The 22,611-nt window shown below is 41.0% G+C and overlaps 1 protein-coding gene across 4 annotated transcripts in view; it reads right to left on the bottom strand.

Annotated features, from left to right (window-relative positions):
• The window catches only part of LOC138760690 (sorting nexin-9-like), a 176,572-nt gene that overhangs the window by 102,985 nt on the left and 50,976 nt on the right, over positions 1-22,611 (bottom strand). For all 4 annotated transcript variants that reach the window (XR_011355812.1, XM_069931632.1, XM_069931631.1 and 1 more), the window contains exon 4: positions 19,063-19,218. Coding sequence is in view for 3 of the 4 variants with exons in the window: in XM_069931632.1 (XP_069787733.1) it covers positions 19,063-19,218 (156 nt within the window). In the remaining variant the exon portion in view is untranslated. The remainder of the gene's footprint in view (positions 1-19,062; positions 19,219-22,611) is intronic.

Below are 22,611 nucleotides of genomic sequence, written 5' to 3'. Positions count from 1 at the left end.
TCGCGGACGAAGATTTATGGAGGGGTATGTCCACGTCTGCTGCAGGCTCGTTGGTGACTGACAAGTCCGATGCGGGACAGGCAGACACGGTTGCAGCGGCTGCAGGGGAAAATTGGTTGGTTGGGATTGGATGTTGGGTTTTTCCTCCTTTGTCTTTTGTCAGTGAGGTGGGCTCTGCGGTCTTCTTCAAAGGAGGTTGCTGCCCGCCGAACTGTGAGGCGCCAAGATGCATGTTTGGAGGCGATATCAGCACACTGGCAGTGGTCAATGTGGCAGGCACCAAGAGATTTCTTTAAGCAGTCCTTGTACCTCTTCTTTGGTGCACCTCTGTCTCGGTGACCAGTGGAGAGCTCGCCATAAAACACGATCTTGGGAAGGTGATGGTCCTCCATTCTGGAGACATGACCCACCCAGCGCAGTTGGGTCTTCAGCAGCGTGGATTCGATGCTTGCGGACTCTGCCAGCTCGAGTACTTCGATGTTGGTGATGAAGTCACTCCAATGAATGTTGAGGATAGAGCGGAGACAGTGCTGATAGGTGATGCCGGTAGAGGACTCATGATTCGGAGCCGAACAGAAGCGATGGTATGATAACGGCTCTGTGCACGGTGATCTTTGTGTGTTTCTTCAGGTGGTTGTTTTTCCAGACTCTTTTGTGTAGTCTTCCAAAGGCACTATTTGCCTTGGCGATGCATCCCCGATCCAAACACTGGCGCCTCCTGGACTACGTTCTGGTGCGAGGAAGAGACAAGCGAGATGTGCTCAACACCAGGGTCATGCCCAGCGCGGAATGCCACACTGACCACCGGCTTGTTCACTGCAAGCTCAACCTTCACTTCAAGCCAAAGTTCAAGAACAGTGGAGCCCCCAGAAAGAGGTTCAATGTTGGAAACTTGCAGTCAGACAAAGTGAGAGGAAACTTTCAGGCAAAGCTTGAGGATGCAAACTGCCTCACGGACACGTCCCCTGAAACCCTCTGGGATCAGCTAAAAACGGCCTTTCTGCAATCCACTGAAGAGGTACTGGGCTTCTCCTCCAGGAAAAACAAGGACTGGTTTGACAAAAACAACCAGGAAATCCAAGAGCTGCTGGCAAAGAAGCGATCTGCCCACCAGGCTCACCTTGCAAAGCCTTCCTGGCCAGAGAAAAAACGAGCCTTCCGTCTCGCATGCAGCCATCTTCAGCGCGAACTCCGGGACATCCAAAATTAGTGGTGGACTGGCCTCGCCAAACGAACCCAGCTTAGCGCCGACATTGGCGACTTCAGGGGTTTTTAATGAGACACTAAAGGTTGTGTACGGCCCCTCACCCCAAGTCCAAAGCCCTCTGCGCAGCTCAGACGACGAAGTCCTCCTCAGCGACAAGATCTCCATCCTCAATCGATGGTCAGGACACTTCCAATCTCTTTTCAGTGCCAACCGCTCAGTCCAAGAATCCGCCCTGCTCCAGCTCCCTCTTCCTTACCGGGAAGAGACTTATAAGGCAATTGAACAACTGAAAAGTGGCAAAGCAGCAGGTATGGATGGAATCCCCCCCCCAGAGGATTATTAATTGCAATATATATACACACACACACACACACACACACACACATATATATATATAATATATACACACATATACATATATACACATATATATATATATACACACACACATATATACATATATATATATACACACACATATATATATATATACACATATACACACATATACATATATACATATACATGCACACACACATATATATATACACACACACACACATATACACACACACACACACACACACACACATTTTTTTTTATTTTTTATTTTTTTTTTAATCACATTTTCTACTTTGCTCCTGTTTTGAGCCTATTTTGTATCCTCCACTTTGCTTTCTCTGCATAATTTTAACTTGAAATTCCTCTTTTAAAATCCAAATAGTTCCATGGAGGACTCTTCAGACAATAATGAAATAAACAACTAGTCAAACACATTCAGATCTGCTATTCAGAGCAATGTATTTACGTCAATTACCCAGGACAGTAGACTGCTGCTTAGAGATCCAGGAGCAATTAACCTACAATGAATAGTCAGGAACATTCATTCGAAGTACATAAACCAAATCCAAGCCATTACAATATCTAATGCTTGTAAATTGACAGTTTTCTAATATAGGGAGCCACCGTGCTCATCATAGTTTGCTCAACAGAACCCCAATATGTCAAGAAAAACAATCTGAACCACTGTGAGTAAATAAATTGTACAACAAATGCTGAATCACAAATTATAAACTTGAGGTTGAATTCTAAACACTCTCGCAAAATATATTTTGAGTCCCAATATTACAAAACCTTGTGACTCCTTTTCACAAGACAAGCTTGTGACAGACACTATCTGTAGGGAGGGGCGGGAATCAAGTGACAAAGGAGTCCCAGATAGGACAAGGGGAGTTTAATGCCTAGAAATTCAAAACATTATTGCTAGATCATAGGACCAAGAATATTTGAATAATCAGCAAATCCTACAGCATGTGCACAGTGAAACAGAGAATGTTAGAAATTTTTGCAACTAAAAACTGCTAAAAAACTGATGAAATACTTTTTCACTCGAAAACTCAGTTAAGTCACATGGAGCATCATACCATGACTACATTTGTTCATTATACTTTGGCTAAAATTGCCAGAAAAAAATCTGAGTTTATTCATTACAATAAAAGTAAACTTCTAATAGCTTATAAATTTTAAATCCTGCACTAAAAACACATCTTTAGAAGGTTCGGTCAGTCTTTAATTTTACATTTGAAATGTTTAAAAATTAATTTAATTCAAAAATCTAGGTTTTTACCCCTTTATTTAGCTTCCTTCATTTAACACCGAATCAAGTATTCCAAGTGAAACATCCAGGTTCCAATTGTGCAATAGTTGTTAACAACTTTTCACTCTGGTTGTGGATCAAGAGATACATAATGGTAATACCTCAGAGGCTGGTGTATCAACTGTCCTCACTGGGATTCACACTTCCTTCAACAACTGCAATCTAGTTCTTCACTCCTTACCAATTGCCCTTCCTCGGCAGGAAGGGCCACACTTGTGTCCACACCTCCTCCCTCACCACAGTGCAGAGCCCCAAACAGACCTTTCAATTGAGCAACACTTCATGTGTATCCACAGATATCATCTACTGCATCCAATGGATCCTTTTGTGGCCTTCTCAACTTCGGAGAGCTGGTCACAGACTGGGAAATCACTTTGCTGAGCATCCTCGCTCTGTCCGCATAAGTGACACGGATCTCCCAGTGGCCAATTCTGCATCCCACTCCCATTCTCATATCTGTCCATGGCCTCATGTACTATAACCACCAAGACCACCTGTAAATGGGAGGAACAGCACTTGATTTTTTCATCTGGGCACTCTTCTCTAGGTGGCATTAACATAGACTTCTCAGATTTCTGCTAACCTACTCAACATTTTCCCTCCCTTCCTCCTGTCGTCTTTCCCTCCAATCTCTATCCCCTTGCCTCTCTATTCACCTAGCCATCTCTCCTCCTCCTGAGTGCTGCTGTGACCTCCCTCCCTTCCCTATTACCTCCTGCCTTTGGAGGCATGCTACCCCCTCCACCCCTCACCTTTCTGTTCAGAAACCTGCCAACATTTTTCCATAGCATGATGAAGGGCTCAAGCCCAAAACATTGGTTATGTATCTTTGATATAAAGAAACTATAAAGTTTCTCCAGCATTGTGTTTTTACTGTGAGTCAGGGGTATCCTCTAACCAAGTAAATCATCCATAAATATTTGTATGTATTTATTTTAAATTATATTTCTATGTATATATGTGATAAGTATTGTGCGTATACATGTGTGCATCGTGGTCTGGAGAAATGCTGCTTCATCTAGTTATATATTAACAAAAAGACGATGATAAATACAAATGCTTGCCCTGTTAACGTAGGACCCAGAGCTATTTTAAATGCCATTATGTTATTTGTCTCTTAAATTTGCATCAAATACTGGTGCAAATCCCTCAATGTCCATGAGTTCATGTAAAAATGAATATCTGGCACTAGTTTTTGCACAATCAAAAGTAAAATCAAATTTTTCCACTTTTACAAATAAGAAAAAAATGCAATAAAATTAAAACAGATTATTTGATACAAAATAATTAGCTGCCAACAGTCAAATGTTGGCTGTATTGTCATACTAATATGACACTAAATTTGTACAAAATTTTGTTTCAAGAATTGAGGCAAGGCTTCATAACTTAATGCAAATTAAATTGAAGCATGCAAAACTAGCTGACATGCAAATCTGTCTAGATTGCCATCACTGATACTATTGGAACTAATTTTATTTACATTTGCCAGACGATTTTCATTTGAATATAAAAAATATAACCAGATGGGCGAACTTTACATCTCATTACAGAAAACCATTTGACAACTGTTCCAGTCACGTTCACAATAAAATGGAGCAAGACACTTGTAACATCTTTTCAAAAACTATACAATCATCACAAGTGTTCCTGCTTAGCTGCGTGCACACATTTGTATGCATGTGCACCTTAGAAGGAACACTGATCCAATGGAGTAATGTGTGCACTGTATTTTCACTCCTATAATGCGTACATGCATAAAACATGCCGAAAATAATAAATTGTGTAAAAATATTTTCGTACAATGTACACACTATACCGCACGGGTGTAGTATTCTAAATTCTGACTGACAAAAGTAATCTACTTTTAAATGGGACCTGAGACAAAGCACATACTAATACCTGCCACAGTTGCAGTGTCAATCCCCCATTATATAAATCAGGGGTGTCAAACTCAAATTCACAGAGGGCCAAAATTAAAAACTTGGACTAAGTCGTGGGCCAAACTAAATATTTATTGAAAATTTTGAACAGCATCTGCATGTTTTCTCTTCTTTCAACATATGTAATGTTAAACTTTTTCTTATTAAAATAAATGTTTAATAATAGTTTTGGTTCAACTCTTTCCAGAAGAAGCATTAACAAATGAGAAATAAAATATTCAATAAATAATATTTCTCTATAGCCTTTAAGCTCCTTTTAAATGTTTTTTTTTCACAAGCCAACAAGTCAAAAAAATAACAACTTGCTTCAATGACAAACAGGTTTGTCTTTTAAAATGATGAACATCGAGTCTGCCTCCCACCTGCCTTGAAAGGTCCTGTTTTCTGTCTTTCGTTTGGCCATTTTTCGTAAGGGGTTTATTACATGTGAGTTAGGCGACAGGTCGCAGATGCTAATGAAAGTAAAGAGAGAAGATGGGGGCGATTAGCGGGCTGACGGGCTGGCGCCAACGCATTTGCAAAGCATTCTGGGATTTGTAGTATTAGCTGTGCATGTGCTATACTGGCACGGCGGCCAGCGGGCCAGCTCTAATACATATTTGATATGATCTTGTGGGCCAAATATAATTATATCACGGGCCAAATTTGGTCCGCGGGCCTGAGTTTGACATGTGTGATATAAATGATATCCTGCTGCAACATATTAACAAGCTTTTCAGAGGAATAAACTAAATAGATCAAAGACAGGCTTCAAAGTTAAGCAGGATTTTAATTCTAATATTGTCTCAAATCAGAGAAACTTGATATGTTAATCTCCTACCTCAGGGACAGGGCTGGGCAATTAACATTGCTAAGGTTCAGTGCCATAGCCAGAATGTCCTGTTTATAGGAATATGATGGCATTCAGTACAAAATGATATTCCCAAGATCAAAATTTCCCACGCCTGCTAGAAATTATGCGCGTTCTTTCATTGCCACTATTACATTCTCAAGCTTACTATAATATGCCCATGCTTGCTACAAATTGTGTCTTTTCCATGGCTCCTATAAATTGTGCACGTTCTTTCACTGCCACTATTACATTCTCATGCTTACTATAATATTTCCATGCTTCCTACAAATGGTGTCATTTCCATGGCTGCTATAAATTGTGCACATTCTTTCATTGCCATTATTATATTCTCATGCTCGCTACAATATTCCCATGTTCACTATAAACTCCCAGCGCATCTTTCCCATAGCCGCTATAAATTGTGCATGTTCTTTAAATGCTGCTATTATATTCCCATGCCCGCCATAAATTGTTGGTTCCACTTTCCCATGCTCGCTATTAATTGCTCATGTTGAAAGAATGCACAAAAATATTCTCGTATAGCATAACACGTGGGGGTGCCTGGTTTGTAAAATATGCATATTATTTGCATAAAAATATGGTAATTATAGATGAGGAACAGTATTTCAATAAGACATCTGGATTTTAGTCAGGCGTTTTGCAAGGCTTTCGCCATGTTAGGCTCATTCAGTAATTCATGAGCCATAGGATCCATGCAATTGTGGCTGCATGGCTTTGACTTGCCTGGAGGTGGTAGTAGATGGAACACATTCTGCCTGAAGGTCATTGACCAAGTGGTGTTCCATAGGGTCTGTTCTGTATCCCTGCTCTCTGTGATTTTTATAAATGGCTTGGACAAAGAGTGAGTTTACAGATGACAAGGTGGTTAAAAGTGTTGCGGATAGTGTAGAAGGTTTTCGCAGGTGACAATGGGATGTAGACAGGACGAAAGGTTAGGCAGAGAAGTGGTAGATGAAGTTCAATACAGATGTGTAAAATTATGCGCTTTGGTGGTCAAACTTGAAGATGGAGTATGTGGTTAATGGCAGAATTTTTAACAACGTGGATGAACACAGAACACGTGGGGGCCAAGTTCACAGATCCCTTAACATTCATAAATATCTTGATATTGCTGAAATATCCATACATCAATTTCTGAAGCCATTCAATTGAACCCAAGCCAGACTCTGCCCATTCTGAAAATTAAAAAAAAATCAATGATAGTCACAGAATTCAATATTCCCGGTTCTCTCAAGCGAGCACTGGTACATAATTGCAGCCCTCAGTGAAGCTCTCATGAACTCAATCCCAGTTAAGGATTTGTAATGAGGAGTAATAAATGGATCTTGGAAACCTCTCCTTAATAGATATCTAATCTGGTCTTTGACTAACATGTTCGTCATGATGCCACCCAGAATGAACGAGATCATTCAACAACAGATAAGTGTGAGGTGTTACATTTTGGAAAGGCAAATCTATATAGGTCATATGCATTAAATGGTAGGCTATTGAGATGTGCAGAGCAACAAAGGGATTTAGGAGTTGTGGTAAATAGTACCCTCAAGGCTGATACTCAGGTAGATGGTGTGGTGAAGAAAGCATTTGGAATGTTGGCCTTCATAAATCGGAGTATTGAATTCAAGAGTAGGGAGGTTATGATGAAATTGTACAAGGCATTGGTGAGGCCAAATTTGGAGTACTGTGTACAGTTTTGGTCACCAAATTATAGGAAAGATATAAACAAAATAGAGAGAGTGGAGAGAAGGTTCACGAGAATGTTGACAGGATTTCAAGGTTTGAGTTACAGGGAAAGGTTGTGCAGACTGGGGCTTTTTTCTCTGGAGCGTAGAAGATTGAGAGGGGACTTGATAGAGGTGTTTAAGATTTTAAAAGGGACAGACAGAGTAAACGTGGATAGGCTTTTTCAATTAAGAGAGGGGGAGATTCAAACTAGAGGGCATGGTTTAAGATTGAAGGGGGAAAATTATAAGGGGAACATGAGGGGAAATTTCTTTACGCAAAGGGTGGTAGGGATGTGGAATGAACTTCCGACAGACGTGGTTGAGGCGGGATCATTGGTTACATTTAAGGAAAGACTGTATAGTTACATGGATAGGAGAGGACTGGAGGGGTATGGACCGGGTACTGGTCAGTGGGACTAGGAGGGTGGGGATTTGTTACGGCGTGGACTAGTAGGGCCGAACTGGCCTGTTCTGTGCTGTAAGTGGTTATATGGTTAACATACAAGATGAATAATTATGTTTGGTAGCTGATATTAGCAACATTGCAAAATCGATTACCTTCTCCAGAAATCAGAGCAAAGTTGGTTTCTCACTTTCTGCAGAGCAAGGACGACACTGATGTTATTGTAAGTCCACAAGACATTGTAGTAATAGGCTATTCATCCCATTGAGTCTGTACTGCTATTTAATCACAAGTTGATCCATTTTCCCACTCAGACCCACTACCCAACCTTCTCCCCATAACCTCTGAAGCTTTGGCTAATCAAGAATTTATTCACCTCTGCCTGAAATGCACCCAATGATTTGACCTGTAGCATCAAACTCCACAATTTTACCACCTTCTGGCTGATGAAATTCTTCCTCATCTCTGTTCTAAGCAGACACCCTTTAATCCTGATGTTGTGCTCTCTTATCTTTGACTCTCCCACCATGGAAATAACCTCTCTGCATATATTCTGTCAGCATTTGAAATGAGGACACCCCCCACCCCCCATCATTCCCCAAATTCTAATGAGTACTGGCCAAGAGTTGTCAAACACTCCTCATATGAAAACCCTTTCATTCTCAGAATCATCCTTGTGGACATCCTCTGAACCCTCCCCAACACCAGCGCATCCTTTCTTAAATATGGAACCCAAAACTGCTCTCAATACTCTAAGTGCCATACAAAGTCTCAACATCATATCCCTGCTCTTAGATTCTATTCCTTTTGCAATAAATGAGAGCATTGCATTTGCCTTCTTCATTGTCAACCCAGAATGCAAGTTTACCTTCAAGCTATCCTGCAAGAGGACTCTCAGGTCCCTTTGCATCTGGTTATTTTCTCCCCATTTAGAAAGTTGTCTGCTTGTTTATTTTTTCTCCCGAAGTGAATGACCACACACTTTCTGACATTGTATTTCATTTGCCACTTCTTTGCCCATTCTCCTAATCAATCCAAGTCCTTCTGCAGCCTCTGTTTCCTCAACAATACCTGCTCTATCCACCTATCTTTGGATCATGTGAAAATTTGACTGCAAAGCCATTTATTCCATCATTAAATCATTAATATCCAACACAAAAACAAGAGCCCCAACATCATCCTAGGTGGAACATCACTAACAACTGGCAACCAAACAGAATATGATCCCTGTATTTTATTCCTGGAAGATGAACATAGAATCCACAAGCTGCGATTATGGGGAATGCTTCCATTTATTGCCAGGTGGGTTCTGGTCAGTCTCCAGCATGAAGTCTATGTGAGAAAAGCAACCCACTCCCCTCATTACTATTTTTAAGGCGGCTCCAGGATGTTGAACTAGTGACATGCAAGTCAGGATTGTGACTAATGAAGACAATATTTTCCTATGCAGCTGCTGCACTTGCCCTTCAAACTGGCAGAAGTCACAGGTTATCGGAAGTGCAATTCAACAAGCTTTGGCACATTACTGCAGTACATTTTGTAGGTTATTGTTTCAGTTGCAAGTTCCCCCCCCCCCACCCGAGGAATATGTGACCAAGTTCTGACCAGACTACTTTACATCACTCTTCCATTTCACATTCCTTTTCTGGCTCTTCTATAATTTCAGAGGTTTCTGAATAGCATCCATTAAAATCCAACTACTCCCACAGATTTCTTGAGTAGACTATTCCCCCACTCTTTCTCCTGCAAGGATCACATTCCATTCTCCCAGTTTTTTGATCTCACTCCATCTCTAATCATTGATAGGTCTCTTGACAACATTGCTCCATTTTGTGCACTTCTGCTCTCACCTGGAACTAATGGAAGCTTTCCTTTTCCTCACCCTTCACTTTTATGTTTGTAATTTTCAACACTTCCAATACAATGTCAGCACAAAACATCTTCCGCTCTCTTTCAACATTCCATAGGAACTATTCTGTCCAGGTTTACTCTTTTGGTCTCCAGTAATATCCATTCAGCTTCTTATGTCACTTTTCCCTCCAACAAAGATGCAAAATTATATTCTACCTCCTCCCTTCCCAATATCCAGTATAGACAATACTTTCTTTATTCTAATATATTGTAGCACCTAGCGCAACAACTTGAACTATCGCCGGCGCGGTTCTGCGGGCATGTAGAACCATTATACCGACGCTGCATACTCACGTAATGGACTACACACGAGAAATACTGAATGATGAGGAACGGCACATTGAGCTATTGAATCTCCCGCTGGAAGGTGTGGGACATTTATGAGGCTAAATATAAACCTGCCGGTCCCATGGATCGGCAGCAATCTCATAGTGATGTCCCTCCTTGTAGGGACATGTAGTATATAAAAGAAGCCTGTAAACCCTGAATAAATCAGTCTTCAGTTGACTTGTCTGGCGAGTGTTTTTGTATTACTTCAGTAGCTCTACAGTAGTAGCCGCTACAATATCCTAATTTCAAAGTATCATCTTCCAAAAGCATGAGCTATGATATTCCGAATTTCAATCTCTTTAATCCAATAAATCAAATTTGGTGGCTGCTACTTTATGTAGCTTTAATTCATTAATAAAACAGATAAACATTAAGCATAGCTTCGCATTGCTTTCATAATGATGACTAACAAAGCACCTACTATATGATACAAAAGCTTAGAGATACTAGCTTAAAGAAATATACAAACTTTAAAAGAGACAAAAAAATTCAAAGAAATATTTCTCATGCTCACGTTTCCTTTATATCCTGAAGAATAATGAGCAAGTTGTTAGTCTGCATGGATATTATCATATATTACATCATCGTCACTATGGTAACTATGATGAGGACCCCAAAACCCAGAAGCAATAGAAATTCACCAAGACAAATGGTTACTTAAACAAAAGTTTTTTTCTGTAAACATAAAAACAGGATCATACCTGAACTTATTACTATCAACTTAATCCCCTTCTAATTCTAAGCACACATGTAATGAGTGTGTAAGTTCAGAAAAGTTATTCAATTCACAGTCCAATCTCACTTCTCACTCCTCCAAGTTCACCAGTATCAGGCAATTCTTATACTGTGCACACAATTTAATATTTATGAATCTTCATCAAGCTTTGGTGCTTGAAAGGTAAATAGTTACTGCTCAGGAAGGCTCTTGTTGGTTTTCAGAGAGATTTGTTGCTCGGTGGACACACACAAACTGATTCCTTCCGATCAGCCACTTCAGTGTCTTGCTAAAGAAACTTGCCCCATCAGGGTTTTCCAGATGATAACCTCTTTCTTTCAGGTCACCACAGAGTTCCTTTTTGTTTCCCTTATTTCAAATGAAACATTATACAGCCAGCCTCTCGTATGGATCTCAAGGGCTTTGACCAGGCTGAACTAAGAACTCAAACCAATCTTCAAAATGGGGTTTTTCCACAAGCTTGCCAGCTTGTCCTGTTCCAGTCCCAGCTGCTGCTGCTGAACTGTAGAACTCACACACACACACACACGTTGCAAAACTGCATTAAGACAGACTACAGAACCAGACCTAATCTTCCGAGTCCATTCATTTGTTGCTTTCCAAAACAAGAATCCATTACTCCACAGGATACCTACTTATGAAGTCCTTCAGCAAAGCAGTTTCCATTGTCTTTACAAAGGCATTGGAAGCCTGGACTGTCTGGCTTGAGCAGAGCTCTGGCATTTTAAATGAAATCTATGTTGTGAAGTGTTTGTGTGTGTTTGTGACCTACATTAAAAAAAGCACATAATTTATCTCCTTTAAAACATATCTATATACAATAAAATATAACAATCTGCCACATAAGTAAAGAGATAGGCACAAAATTAACTAAGAATTAAAAAACACAAGGTTTTAACCTTTACATACTGGCTCTTAATTATTATAATATACATTAATGGCTAATATTTAATAATTACTATTACAGATACACAAGTAAATATAATAAGCATAAGATTAGAAATCAAAACTTTCAGCTTCCTGTAAAAGACAGATTTTAGTAATAGGTCAATTTAAGTAACCAGTCTCGAACATTTTTTGAAATACACTTTCAGGAAGATCCATATTTTGTGTGCTCTGGAGAAATTAAATGACGCAAGATTTTTTCCATAGAATTGGTCATTGTGGTTTGAGCACTCTCAGTGGCTTCTTGCTCTAGTATATTTGTTTCCTGTGGCTGCATTACCCAAGGCTCTTCTGGACGGTTAGGTGCAAGCCTTTTAGATATGTCACTTTGAGTGACAAATCTAGCAGAAGCCTAAGCTAATGCTTTCGCTTCGGCCAAATTCATAGCCCGTTATTCCTCAAGCTCCTGTCTTTTCTTTTCTCTCTTCAATAATCTATTTTGTTTTTCATTAGCCATTTGTAACCTTTTTAAGTTGCTCTTCTTGCTCCAATTGCAGTTTCTTGATTTCTGCTTCTTTCCTCAGTTGCAGATTCTTGGTTTGAACCCACTTATCCTCCAAAGCACATCATTTCTCCAACCACAGTTGTTGTGCACAGAGAGTAGCCAAATCTGCTTGTGCCTTAGCATGCATAGCTGATATGCTTGAAACACACCAAGCTGTACTTGCCCTAGATCCCTTTGAAGATATTCCTATGCTCATAACCTTGGAAATACTATCATCAGGATTCACATCTGAACTTTCAGATACTGCTGATTGAGTCTTTATCTTCTGCATTTCTCTTGGTACAGCACCAGTGGGACTTTGCAACATACATTCGTCTGTTCCAGTTCTACTAATCTTTAACCCAACTAATGAGGCCTGCAGTGCCTTGACAGAGTCCTTTTCTTGCTTGGTAGTTGAAGATATTTCTTCTTTGGCAACTGGCTCCAACCTCCTGCCAAGCATTGTCGATCTGCCTTGCTGGCTTAACTCACAACCAAACAGTTCTTTGAGAGGAGCTGTTTGCTCGAGGTCTTTAGCCTGACAAGACTTCTTATCCATCTTGGGTTTTTCACAATGCAACCTGCCTTCTGCCCTGGCTTCTCCTGGTTCCTGAGAACTGTAAATAAATTTTATATCTCGGACCCTTTAAGAAAATACTGCTTGGCTGAATTGTCTTTGTTTGGCTGCACACAATCTTTCTTATTTTATGCTTATAACACAGCCAGGTTTCCTGCCAATTCTGCTGCCAAAGTTCTGGCTTATCTTCTCAAGGTCGCAGGTGTCTAGCCAGACCTTGGCTCAATTTCAAACTGTGCATTTGACAGACAAGTTCTCATGGTTTCTTTCTTTTCTTTTCTTTTCTTTTCACCTCCATAGAGCATAGAGTCTTCTGGAATATTCTATTACTAGAGTGCAGATGCCTCTTGCACTAAGAATTAACCTGCTAATTCTTTAAGACAAATTTAATGAGCCTTTCTTCCAAATAAAGTTCACAATTAAATGTTTCTTTGAATCAAAATATAGATGACACTTTCCTTATTCTAATATATCCTCATTTGGAAGTATAATCTTCCAAAAGCATGAGCTACGATATTCCAAATTTCGATCTCTTTAATCCAATAAATCAAACTCTGTGGCTGCTACTTTATGTCTTCTCTTCTTTGGCTTGGCTTTGCGGACGAAGATTTATGGAGGGGGTAAATGTCCACGCCAGCTGCAGGCTCGTTTGTGGCTGACAAGTCCGATGCGGGACAGGCAGACACGGTTGCAGCGGTTGCAGGGGAAAATTGGTTGGTTGGGGTTGGGTGTTGGGTTTTTCCTCCTTTGCCTTTTGTCAGTGAGGTGGGCTATGCGGTCTTCTTCAAAGGAGGTTGCTGCCCGCCAAACTGTGAGGCGCCAAGATGCACGGTTTGAGGCGATATCAGCCCACTGGCGGTGGTCAATGTGGCAGGCACCAAGAGATTTCTTTAGGCAGTCCTTGTACCTCTTCTTTGGTGCACCTCTGTCTCGGTGACCAGTGGAGAGCTCGCCATATAACACGATCTTGGGAAGGCGATGGTCCTCCATTCTGGAGACGTGACCCACCCAGCGCAGCTGGATCTTCAGCAGCGTGGACTCGATGCTGTCGACCTCTGCCATCTCGAGTACTTCGACGTTAGGGATGAAAGCGCTCCAATGAATGTTGAGGATGGAGCGGAGACAACGCGGGTGGAAGCGTTCTAGGAGCCGTAGGTGATGCCGGTAGAGGACCCATGATTCGGAGCTGAACAGGAGTGTGGGTATGACAACGGATCTGTATACGCTTATCTTTGTGAGGTTTTTCAGTTGGTTGTTTTTCCAGACTCTTTTGTGTAGTCTTCCAAAGGCGCTATTTGCCTTGGCGAGTCTGTTGTCTATCTCGTTGTCGATCCTTGCATCTGATGAAATGGTGCAGTCGAGATAGGTAAACTGGTTGACCGTTTTGAGTTTTGTGTGCCCGATGGAGATGTGGGGGGGCTGGTAGTCATGGTGGGGAGCTGGCTGATGGAGGACCTCAGTTTTCTTCAGGCTGACTTCCAGGCCAAACATTTTGGCAGTTTCCGCAAAACAGGACGTCAAGCGCTGAAGAGCTGGCTCTGAATGGGCAACTAAAGCGGCATCGTCTGCAAAGAGTAGTTCACGGACAAGTTTCTCTTGTGTCTTGGTGTGAGCTTGCAGGCGCCTCAGATTGAAGAGACTGCCATCCATGCGGTACCGGATGTAAACAGCGTCTTCATTGTTGAGGTCTTTCATGGCTTGGTTCAGCATCATGCTGAAGAAGATTGAAAAGAGGGTTGGTGCGAGAACACAGCCTTGCTTCATGCCATTGTTAATGGAGAAGGGTTCAGAGAGCTCATTGCTGTATCTGATCCGACCTTGTTGGTTTTCGTGCAGTTGGATAATCATGTTGAGGAACTTTGGGGGGCATCCGATGTGCTCTAGTATTTGCCAAAGCCCTTTCCTGCTCACGGTGTCGAAGGCTTTGGTGAGGTCAACAAAGGTGATGTAGAGTCCTTTGTTTTGTTCTCTGCACTTTTCTTGGAGCTGTCTGAGGGCAAAGACCATGTCAGTAGTTCCTCTGTTTGCGCGAAAGCCGCACTGTGATTCTGGGAGAATATTCTCGGCGACACTAGGTATTATTCTATTTAGGAGAATCCTAGCGAAGATTTTGCCTGCAATGGAGAGCAGCGTGATTCCCCTGTAGTTTGAGCAGTCTGATTTCTCGCCTTTGTTTTTGTACAGGGTGATGATGATGGCATCACGAAGGTCCTGAGGCAGTTTTCCTTGGTCCCAACAAAGCTTGAAAAACTCATGCAGTTTGACATGCAGAGTTTTGCCGCCAGCCTTCCAGACCTCTGGGGGGGATTCCATCCATTCCTGCTGCTTTGCCACTTTTCAGTTGTTTGATTGCCTTATATGTCTCATCCTGGGTGAGGACCTCATCCAGCTCTAGCCTTAGGGGCTGTTGAGGGAGCTGGAGCAGGGCGGAATCTTGGACTGAGCGGTTGGCACTGAAAAGAGATTGGAAGTGTTCTGACCATTGGTTGAGGATGGAGATCTTGTCGCTGAGGAGGACTTTGCCGTCTGAGCTGCGCAGCGCAGCGGGCTTTGGACTTGGGGTGAGGGGCCGTACACAGCCTTTAGAGCCTCGTAGAAACCCCTGAAGTCGCCAATGTCCGCGCTGAGTGGCGGCCCCGGCCCCGGTCCGGGCTGAGGGTAGGCGGCGGCGGCCCCAATCCGGGCAGGAGCAAGGGGGAGGCGGCGGCCCTGGCCTCGGTCGAGTGAGGCAGGCGGAGGCCCCGATCCGGGCAGAGAGTGGGAGGCGGCGACCCCAGTCCGGGCACAGGGAGAGCAGCGACGGACCCGGCCCCGTTCCGGGCTGAGGGTAGGCGGCAGCGGCCCCGATCCGGGCAGGAGCAAGGGGGAGGCGGCGGCCCCGGCCTCGGTCGAGTGAGGCAGGCGGAGGCCCCGATCCGGGCAGAGAGTTGGAGGCCTCGGCCCCGGTCCGGGCAGAATGGACCGACCTAAGAGGTGAGGCAGACCCCTCCAGCCCGGGTAAGAAACCTGCATAGGAGAAGGTCACTCCGATATAAAACCTACGACCCAAGGACCTCGCTGCCACGTCCCAGCTTGCTTGGCCACGGCACACGAACCATGGGTGTAAAGGGTGGGGCCAGTACTGCACACACTGCACTCCACCTAAAAGCTCCTTTGCGCAGGCCCGAGGACAGATCCACGTCCTCCCCCTCCACGTCCTCCCCCTCCACGTCCTCCCCCTCAAAAGATGCTCACAAACTCAAGCTAGCATGCTGGAACATCAGAACCATGCTAGACAAGGCTGACAGCCACCGACCTGAACGTCGGTCTGCCCTCATTGCACATGAACTCCTCAGACTTGACATCGACATAGCCGCTCTCAGTGAAGTCCGCCTGGCAGATGTAGGCAGCCTCCAAGAACGCGGCGCGGGCTACACACTCTACTGGTCTGGCAAGCCTTTGGATGAACGACGCCTATCTGGTGTAGGCTTCATGGTCAAGAACTTCATTGCCTCCAAACTCGAAAACCACTGGGACCGAATCATGTCCATGCGACTCCCCCTTCAAAACAAGTGTTGCATCACCCTCATCAGTGTCTATGCTCCAACCCTCCAGGCGGAACCAGCAAAAAAGGACAGGTTCTACACTGACCTGCGAAACCTCATCCAACGCACCCCTACAGCCGACAAGGTTGTCATCCTTGACGAATTCAACGCTCGCGTCGGCAAAGACTCAGAAACCTGGCCAGGAATCCTAGGCAAGCATGGCGTCGGCAAGTGCAACGACAATGGGCGCCTCCTGTTGGAGCTCTGCGCAGAACAGCGGCTTGTCATTACAAACACCCTTTTTCAGCAGAGGGACAGCCTTAAGACTACCTGGATGCATCCCTGATCCAAACACTGGCACCTCCTGGACTACATCCTGGTGCGAGAAAGTGACAAACGAGATGTGCTCCACACCAGGGTCATGCCCAGCGTGGAATGCCACACTGACCACCGGCTGGTTCGCTGCAAGCTCAACCTTCACTTCAAGCCTAAGTCCAGGAACAGTAAAGCCCCCAGAAAGAGGTTCAATGTTGGAAACCTGCAGTCAGACGAAGCGAAAGGAAACTTCCAGGCAAACCTCAAAGCAAAGCTCGACGATGCAATCCACCTCACGGACCCGTCCCCTGAAACCCTCTGGGATCAGTTGAAGACTACCATACTGCAATCCATTGAAGAGGTACTGGGCTTCTCCTCCAGGAAAAACAAGGACTGGTTCGACGAAAACAGCCAGGAAATCCAGGAGCTGCTGGCAAAGCAGCGAGCTGCCCACCAGGCTCACCTTACAAAGCCGTCCTGTCCAGAGAAGAAACAAGCCTTCCGTCGCGCATGCAGCCATCTTCAGCGCAAACTCCGGGAGATCCAAAATGAGTGGTGGACTAGCCTCGCCAAGCGAACCCTACTTTATGTAGCTTTAATTCATTGATAAAACGAATAAACATTTTGCTTAGTCTCACATTAAGACTTTCATAACAATGAATAACAATGCATCTACACAAACAATAACTTAAAGAAATACACAAATTTTAAAAGAGATACATAACGATATTTAAAGAGAGCAAAACATTCAAAGCAATATTTCTTATGCTCATGCTTCCTTTACATCCTGAAGTATAATGAGATAGTCATTAGTCTGCACGGATATTATGACATATTGCATCATAGTCACTCTGGTAACACTACAAATAATAGCTCTCTTAAAGAGAGGCACAAAATTAACCAAGAATAGAAAAACACAAGGATTTAACCTTTACATCTAGGACTCCAGACTTCATTTCCAATGATCAATTTGCGCTTCTTGAACGGAATATAGTAAATTGAATATTTTCAATGTTGTCTCATTGACATTAAGGAGAGCAAATAGCTCAAAAATCAACATCTTATCTTTCACACTTTTTCTTTCAAATTTTTATTTGGGATCCTGGCACCACTGACATGGCTAGCATTTAATGCCATGTCCAATTCTCCTTAAGTAGATGATCATATGCCACCTACTGAATCACTCCAGTGTTTTTGGTGAAAGTATTCTTACAGCATTCTTGGGCAGAGCCATTGAATTTGGGCACAGTGACAATAAAGGACTGGCCATATTTTCCATGTCACCATTGTACATTGAGGTACAAAACAGTCTTTTCTGTTGATCAACAATTTCAAATACTGTAACAATTTCTGAATTTTTATTTCAAATTGCCCACTCTCAGCATTCTTCTTTTACAAATTCACATCACAATCTCTCATTTATAATTCCTCTACATGAACCTTTTATTTCTTGTCTTTTCATCACCCTCTCACATTGCACGATACTTTTTGTCAATCTCTCCTGCCTGCTATCCCATACATTCTCCTTGTTCTGTCATTCCAACATCATGCATCTTTGAATCTTATTTCAAATTTTCTTAGTTCTGAGGAAAGATCAACAATTCATTTTTCATTCAATGTTGTTACTTAAGCTGATGAATACCTCCAGCATTTTCTTATTTTATTTTTAAATTTTATATTTTTCCTGTGCTAGATGATGTGGAAGGGAATAAATTGCCATGTTTCTGTTAGTTAAGATCATGAGTAAAAGTGTGCATGTAAATTGTATTTCAATTCATCTTAGTTCTCTGGGACTTAAAATGCAGAAGAAAAAGAAGGAAGAAATCTTCTACCAATATAACCGTGTTCCAATATTCTTACTTATTATTCATTTCTTTCTATTGACATTCTATCCAGATCAGCTACAATTAATTCAACAGTCCCATAAGTAAATATATCTCATGTAAATTTGACATTTAAACATGGAAAATCTGTCACCAACATATCACAGGTTCTCCTGATGTTTTTCTCCACATTTCCCCTCTACACATTGTTTTCTCAGTTATGATGAAACATTAAATGTTTCTCTCTATAGAAGCAACTTTACCAGTTGCATGTCTCCAGCATTTACCATTTTTATTTTACTTTTCCAAATGAGCAATTTCAGCCACGCATAGAGCCTTTGATTTTATCCCAGAATCTATATTTTTTCAGATTTTGAGAGTACACTCAGAGGGAGTCCAAAACATCTCCTCTGAGTCAATTCTTGCTTGCAGATACCCTGTATATTTAAAATAAAATGCCAGTACTTCAATTTGTTCCTAAAAGCCACTTACCTTGCAATTTCTGATACTATACCCCTAGCCATTAACCAAATAAATATTCAATATTTACCAAGCCACTCCACCAGTTAATATGTTCAATTTTTGAAGATTAAACCAGAAAATACCTTTAGCCTTTTGAAATAAAACATAGAGTACCTGATTGTTGTTGTGTGAGATGAATGAACTTCTGAATGCACTACCACTATAACCAGTCTGAGTTGTTAAGGGATCAAAAGCTGCAAAGTTATCCGATAGACTCTGTGCTGTTCCACAGGGTAACATCGGAGCATTAGCTCCTCTTCCCGAAATGATCTGAAAGTCAAAGGAGGATGTTTTATTGCTCCAGAATCATGGAATAATGGTCTTTTTCTCTTGATCTCTAATAATTTCATAATCTCTAATAATGTTATAATGCATCACCAAAGCAATCCCTGGTCACCAACTCATGAATAATTTAATACAACAATTTTACATTTGGAATAAATAAATATATATATATTTTTAATTGAAGTGATTGAGATTTCAATAAACATTCCTTCCAGTTTTCTTTGGTCATCTTTCCCATCCTCATCACCTCAGCTAGCACCAGATGGGTGATAACATTACTTTGCAAAAAAAAATAAGGCTGACAATTCAGTGCAATATTGAATGAACATGTCTGGAAAATTAAGTGGAACTAAAGTTCTGTGCACTTGCAGATTTTTACTTTTTAAAATTTTGTTGAATCTATGCTGTCATCTTAATACAGTCTACATCACACAAAATAGCCTGCTAGTCAGTCCATTACGTTGATCATTATTAACTAATTTTGCATCACTATCTTGTATTTCTCATTGGCCCAAGAGTTCTTTCTTGAAGTATACATCCTTATGAAAGCTGCAAGTGGATCTGCTATGGGTGAATGCTCCAAAATTTAGACTGTGACATATTTCTAAGTCTGGATGGTGTCCCCCATGAAGGGGAGCCAGCAATGATGGTGCCCCCATCCTTTTCAAGCTCATTGTTATGTTTACCAAGGGGCTGTGGAAAAGGTGGTTTTGCGAGCAGTTCAGTCAACCAAAACATGTACAGCAAGTTAAAACAGTGCAGAGATGCAGAGGGAAAATCAGTCAATATAGACAATAGTAACATTTATTCGGGAGCTTGATAATGGCAAGAAATAAAGCAGTCCTTGAATCTGGTTGTGAGTGACTTCACAAACATGATTCTTCTTCCCGAAAGGATGAGGGTGATAAGAGTGTGGAGGAATCTTTGAATATATCTGCTGTTTCTGCAAGGCAACAGGAAGTGAAGATAGAGTTTATTGAGGTGAGGTGGGGTGGGGGATGGGTTTGTGTGACAGTTTCTGAGCTAAATTCACATCCCTTAGTTTCCTGTAAGCTGTGCGGAGCAGTTTCCATACCACCCAGTGATGCACCTTGACAGCACAATTTCAAAGAATGTATCTGTAGAAATCGTTGTGGGATGCTGATAACAAGCCAAATTTCTGTTTCAGAGGAAGGGGAAGTGCTAGTTTCTTCGTCATTGAGAGTTAATGTGATTGGACCATGACAATGGAGAGGTTTTCTCTTTTTTTTTAAATTTTTAAAGATTTTTCATACTGTGAACCATATCAATCAAAATACATACGAACATTTTCCTCGTAAATATACGCAGTGGCATTTTCTCCCCTTTCTTCCCCCTACCTTCCCTCCCCCCTTCCCACCCCACTCCGAACCCATTTAACGTTCAACATATACGATACAATAAAACCATTAAACAATGTCATCACACAATGAAAATAAACAAGAAAATTGTGTCATCTACTTTTACACACGGATCAAGTCATTTTATCTTCTTATCATTTTAGGGGGTGAAGGTCCAAGGCAAGCCCTCTCTGTTATGTTCCATGTACGGTTCCCAAATTTGTTCAAATAATGTGACTTTATTTTTTTAATTATATGTTATTTTTTCCAATGCAATACATTTTTTCATTTCCATGTACCACTGCTGTATTCTCAGGCTCTCTTCCGATTTCCAAGTTGACATTATACATTTTTTTGCAACAGCTAAGGCTATCATAATAAATCTTTTTTGCGCTTCATCCAAATCGAGTCCAAGTTCTTTACTTATTTTATTACTTAGAAGAAAGATCTCTGGATTTTTTGGTATGTTGCTTTTTGTGATTTTATTTAATACCTGATTTAGATCTTTCCAAAACTTTTTCACTTTCTCACATGTCCAAATTGCATGTACTATTGTTCCCATTTCCTTCTTACAGCGAAAACATCTATCTGATAATGTTGGATCCCATTTTTTTTAACTTTTGGGGCGTGAAATATAACCTGTGTAACCAATTATAATGTATCATGCGTAACCTTGTGTTTATTATATTCTTCATAGGTCCAGAAGAATAATTTTCCCATGTTTCATTTTTTATCTTTTTTTAAAAACTTTATTTATTCATTCAAAATACAAATAGTAGCTAAGATATACAATTAACCATAAACATGAACATTATTTTTTTAATATATATAAAAAAAGAAACCCCCCCCCACCTTTCAGCCAGCTCTCCTAAGGAGAGCCATAAAGAAAAAAAAAGGAAAAATTAAACAGACATATCAAGATCTAATCAATGCAAATTAAAATGTAAATAATCTGAATATTTAAACAATATTTCATCTCATTATGCCATCTATTAATATCATTCATATTGGTATCTTTCCACGTACTAGCAATACATTTTTTTGCTACAGATAAAGCTAAATATACAAAAGCAAGTTGAAATTTATCTAATCCCAAACCTTTCAGAGGTTGCAAACTGCACAGTAAAAATACTGTCGGATCTAAAGGTATTTTAATCTTATACAACTATTCTAAAAACAATTGAATTTTCTTCCAAACAGAATTTATTTATATATATATTATATATATATATATATATATATATATATTACACATGACCAGACAGCATGAAAAAAAAGTTCCAACAGAATTACCACATCTAAAACACAAATCTGATTCATGAAAACCATACTCAACCTTTTTTATCCATACCATCCTGTAGTATTTAATACATAGATGAAATATAACCCTTCTCTGGTACCTTCATAAGAAAAGTCTCAAATTTAGTCATTTCAAGTAAAATCATCTCTACCAAACGTATGTAAAAAACATCAATTTTCATTTTATTAATATACACCAAGACTCGCTTACGCTTGATCGGACTGTTTAAACCTCGAACATTAAAAGTAGCAAACTTCAACTTTGACATATCTAATAATATTACTAAATACCAATAATATCTTTATATGAAAATTCAAATCAATGTATATAGGCCCTCCAATAGGAGAAAAAGGTCACAAATTAAAAACTAACTAAAATGAAAATAAAAAGAAATAAAGAAAAAAAAATCCCCCCCCCCCAAAAAAAACTACCAAAAGGTAGTAATCCCTAAACAAAAATTGGGTGTGGGTCACCCACCAGTGGCTGATGACTAGTAGAACCTAGAGCAAATCTCTCCCTCCCCAGCCGAACAAAAAATAACATCAAAATCTCATGATAACATAAAAAGTAAAATAAGAATAAGAAAATTCTTCTATTTGTCCAAGAGATTCCAAACTCGGAGATCCCATTTCAAAAGAAGTTGGATTCTTTCCATTCCCGTTTTTCCCTTTTCTGCCATTTCTTCCATTTCCAGAACAACCAGATTTTTCTTTAGGAGAC

The sequence above is a fragment of the Narcine bancroftii genome, chromosome 4 (genome assembly GCF_036971445.1).
Source record: "Narcine bancroftii isolate sNarBan1 chromosome 4, sNarBan1.hap1, whole genome shotgun sequence".
NCBI classification, from domain to species: Eukaryota; Metazoa; Chordata; class Chondrichthyes; order Torpediniformes; family Narcinidae; genus Narcine; species Narcine bancroftii.
The sequence above is the reverse complement of the archived record's forward strand: the minus strand, read 5'-3'. Positions and strand labels throughout refer to the sequence as shown.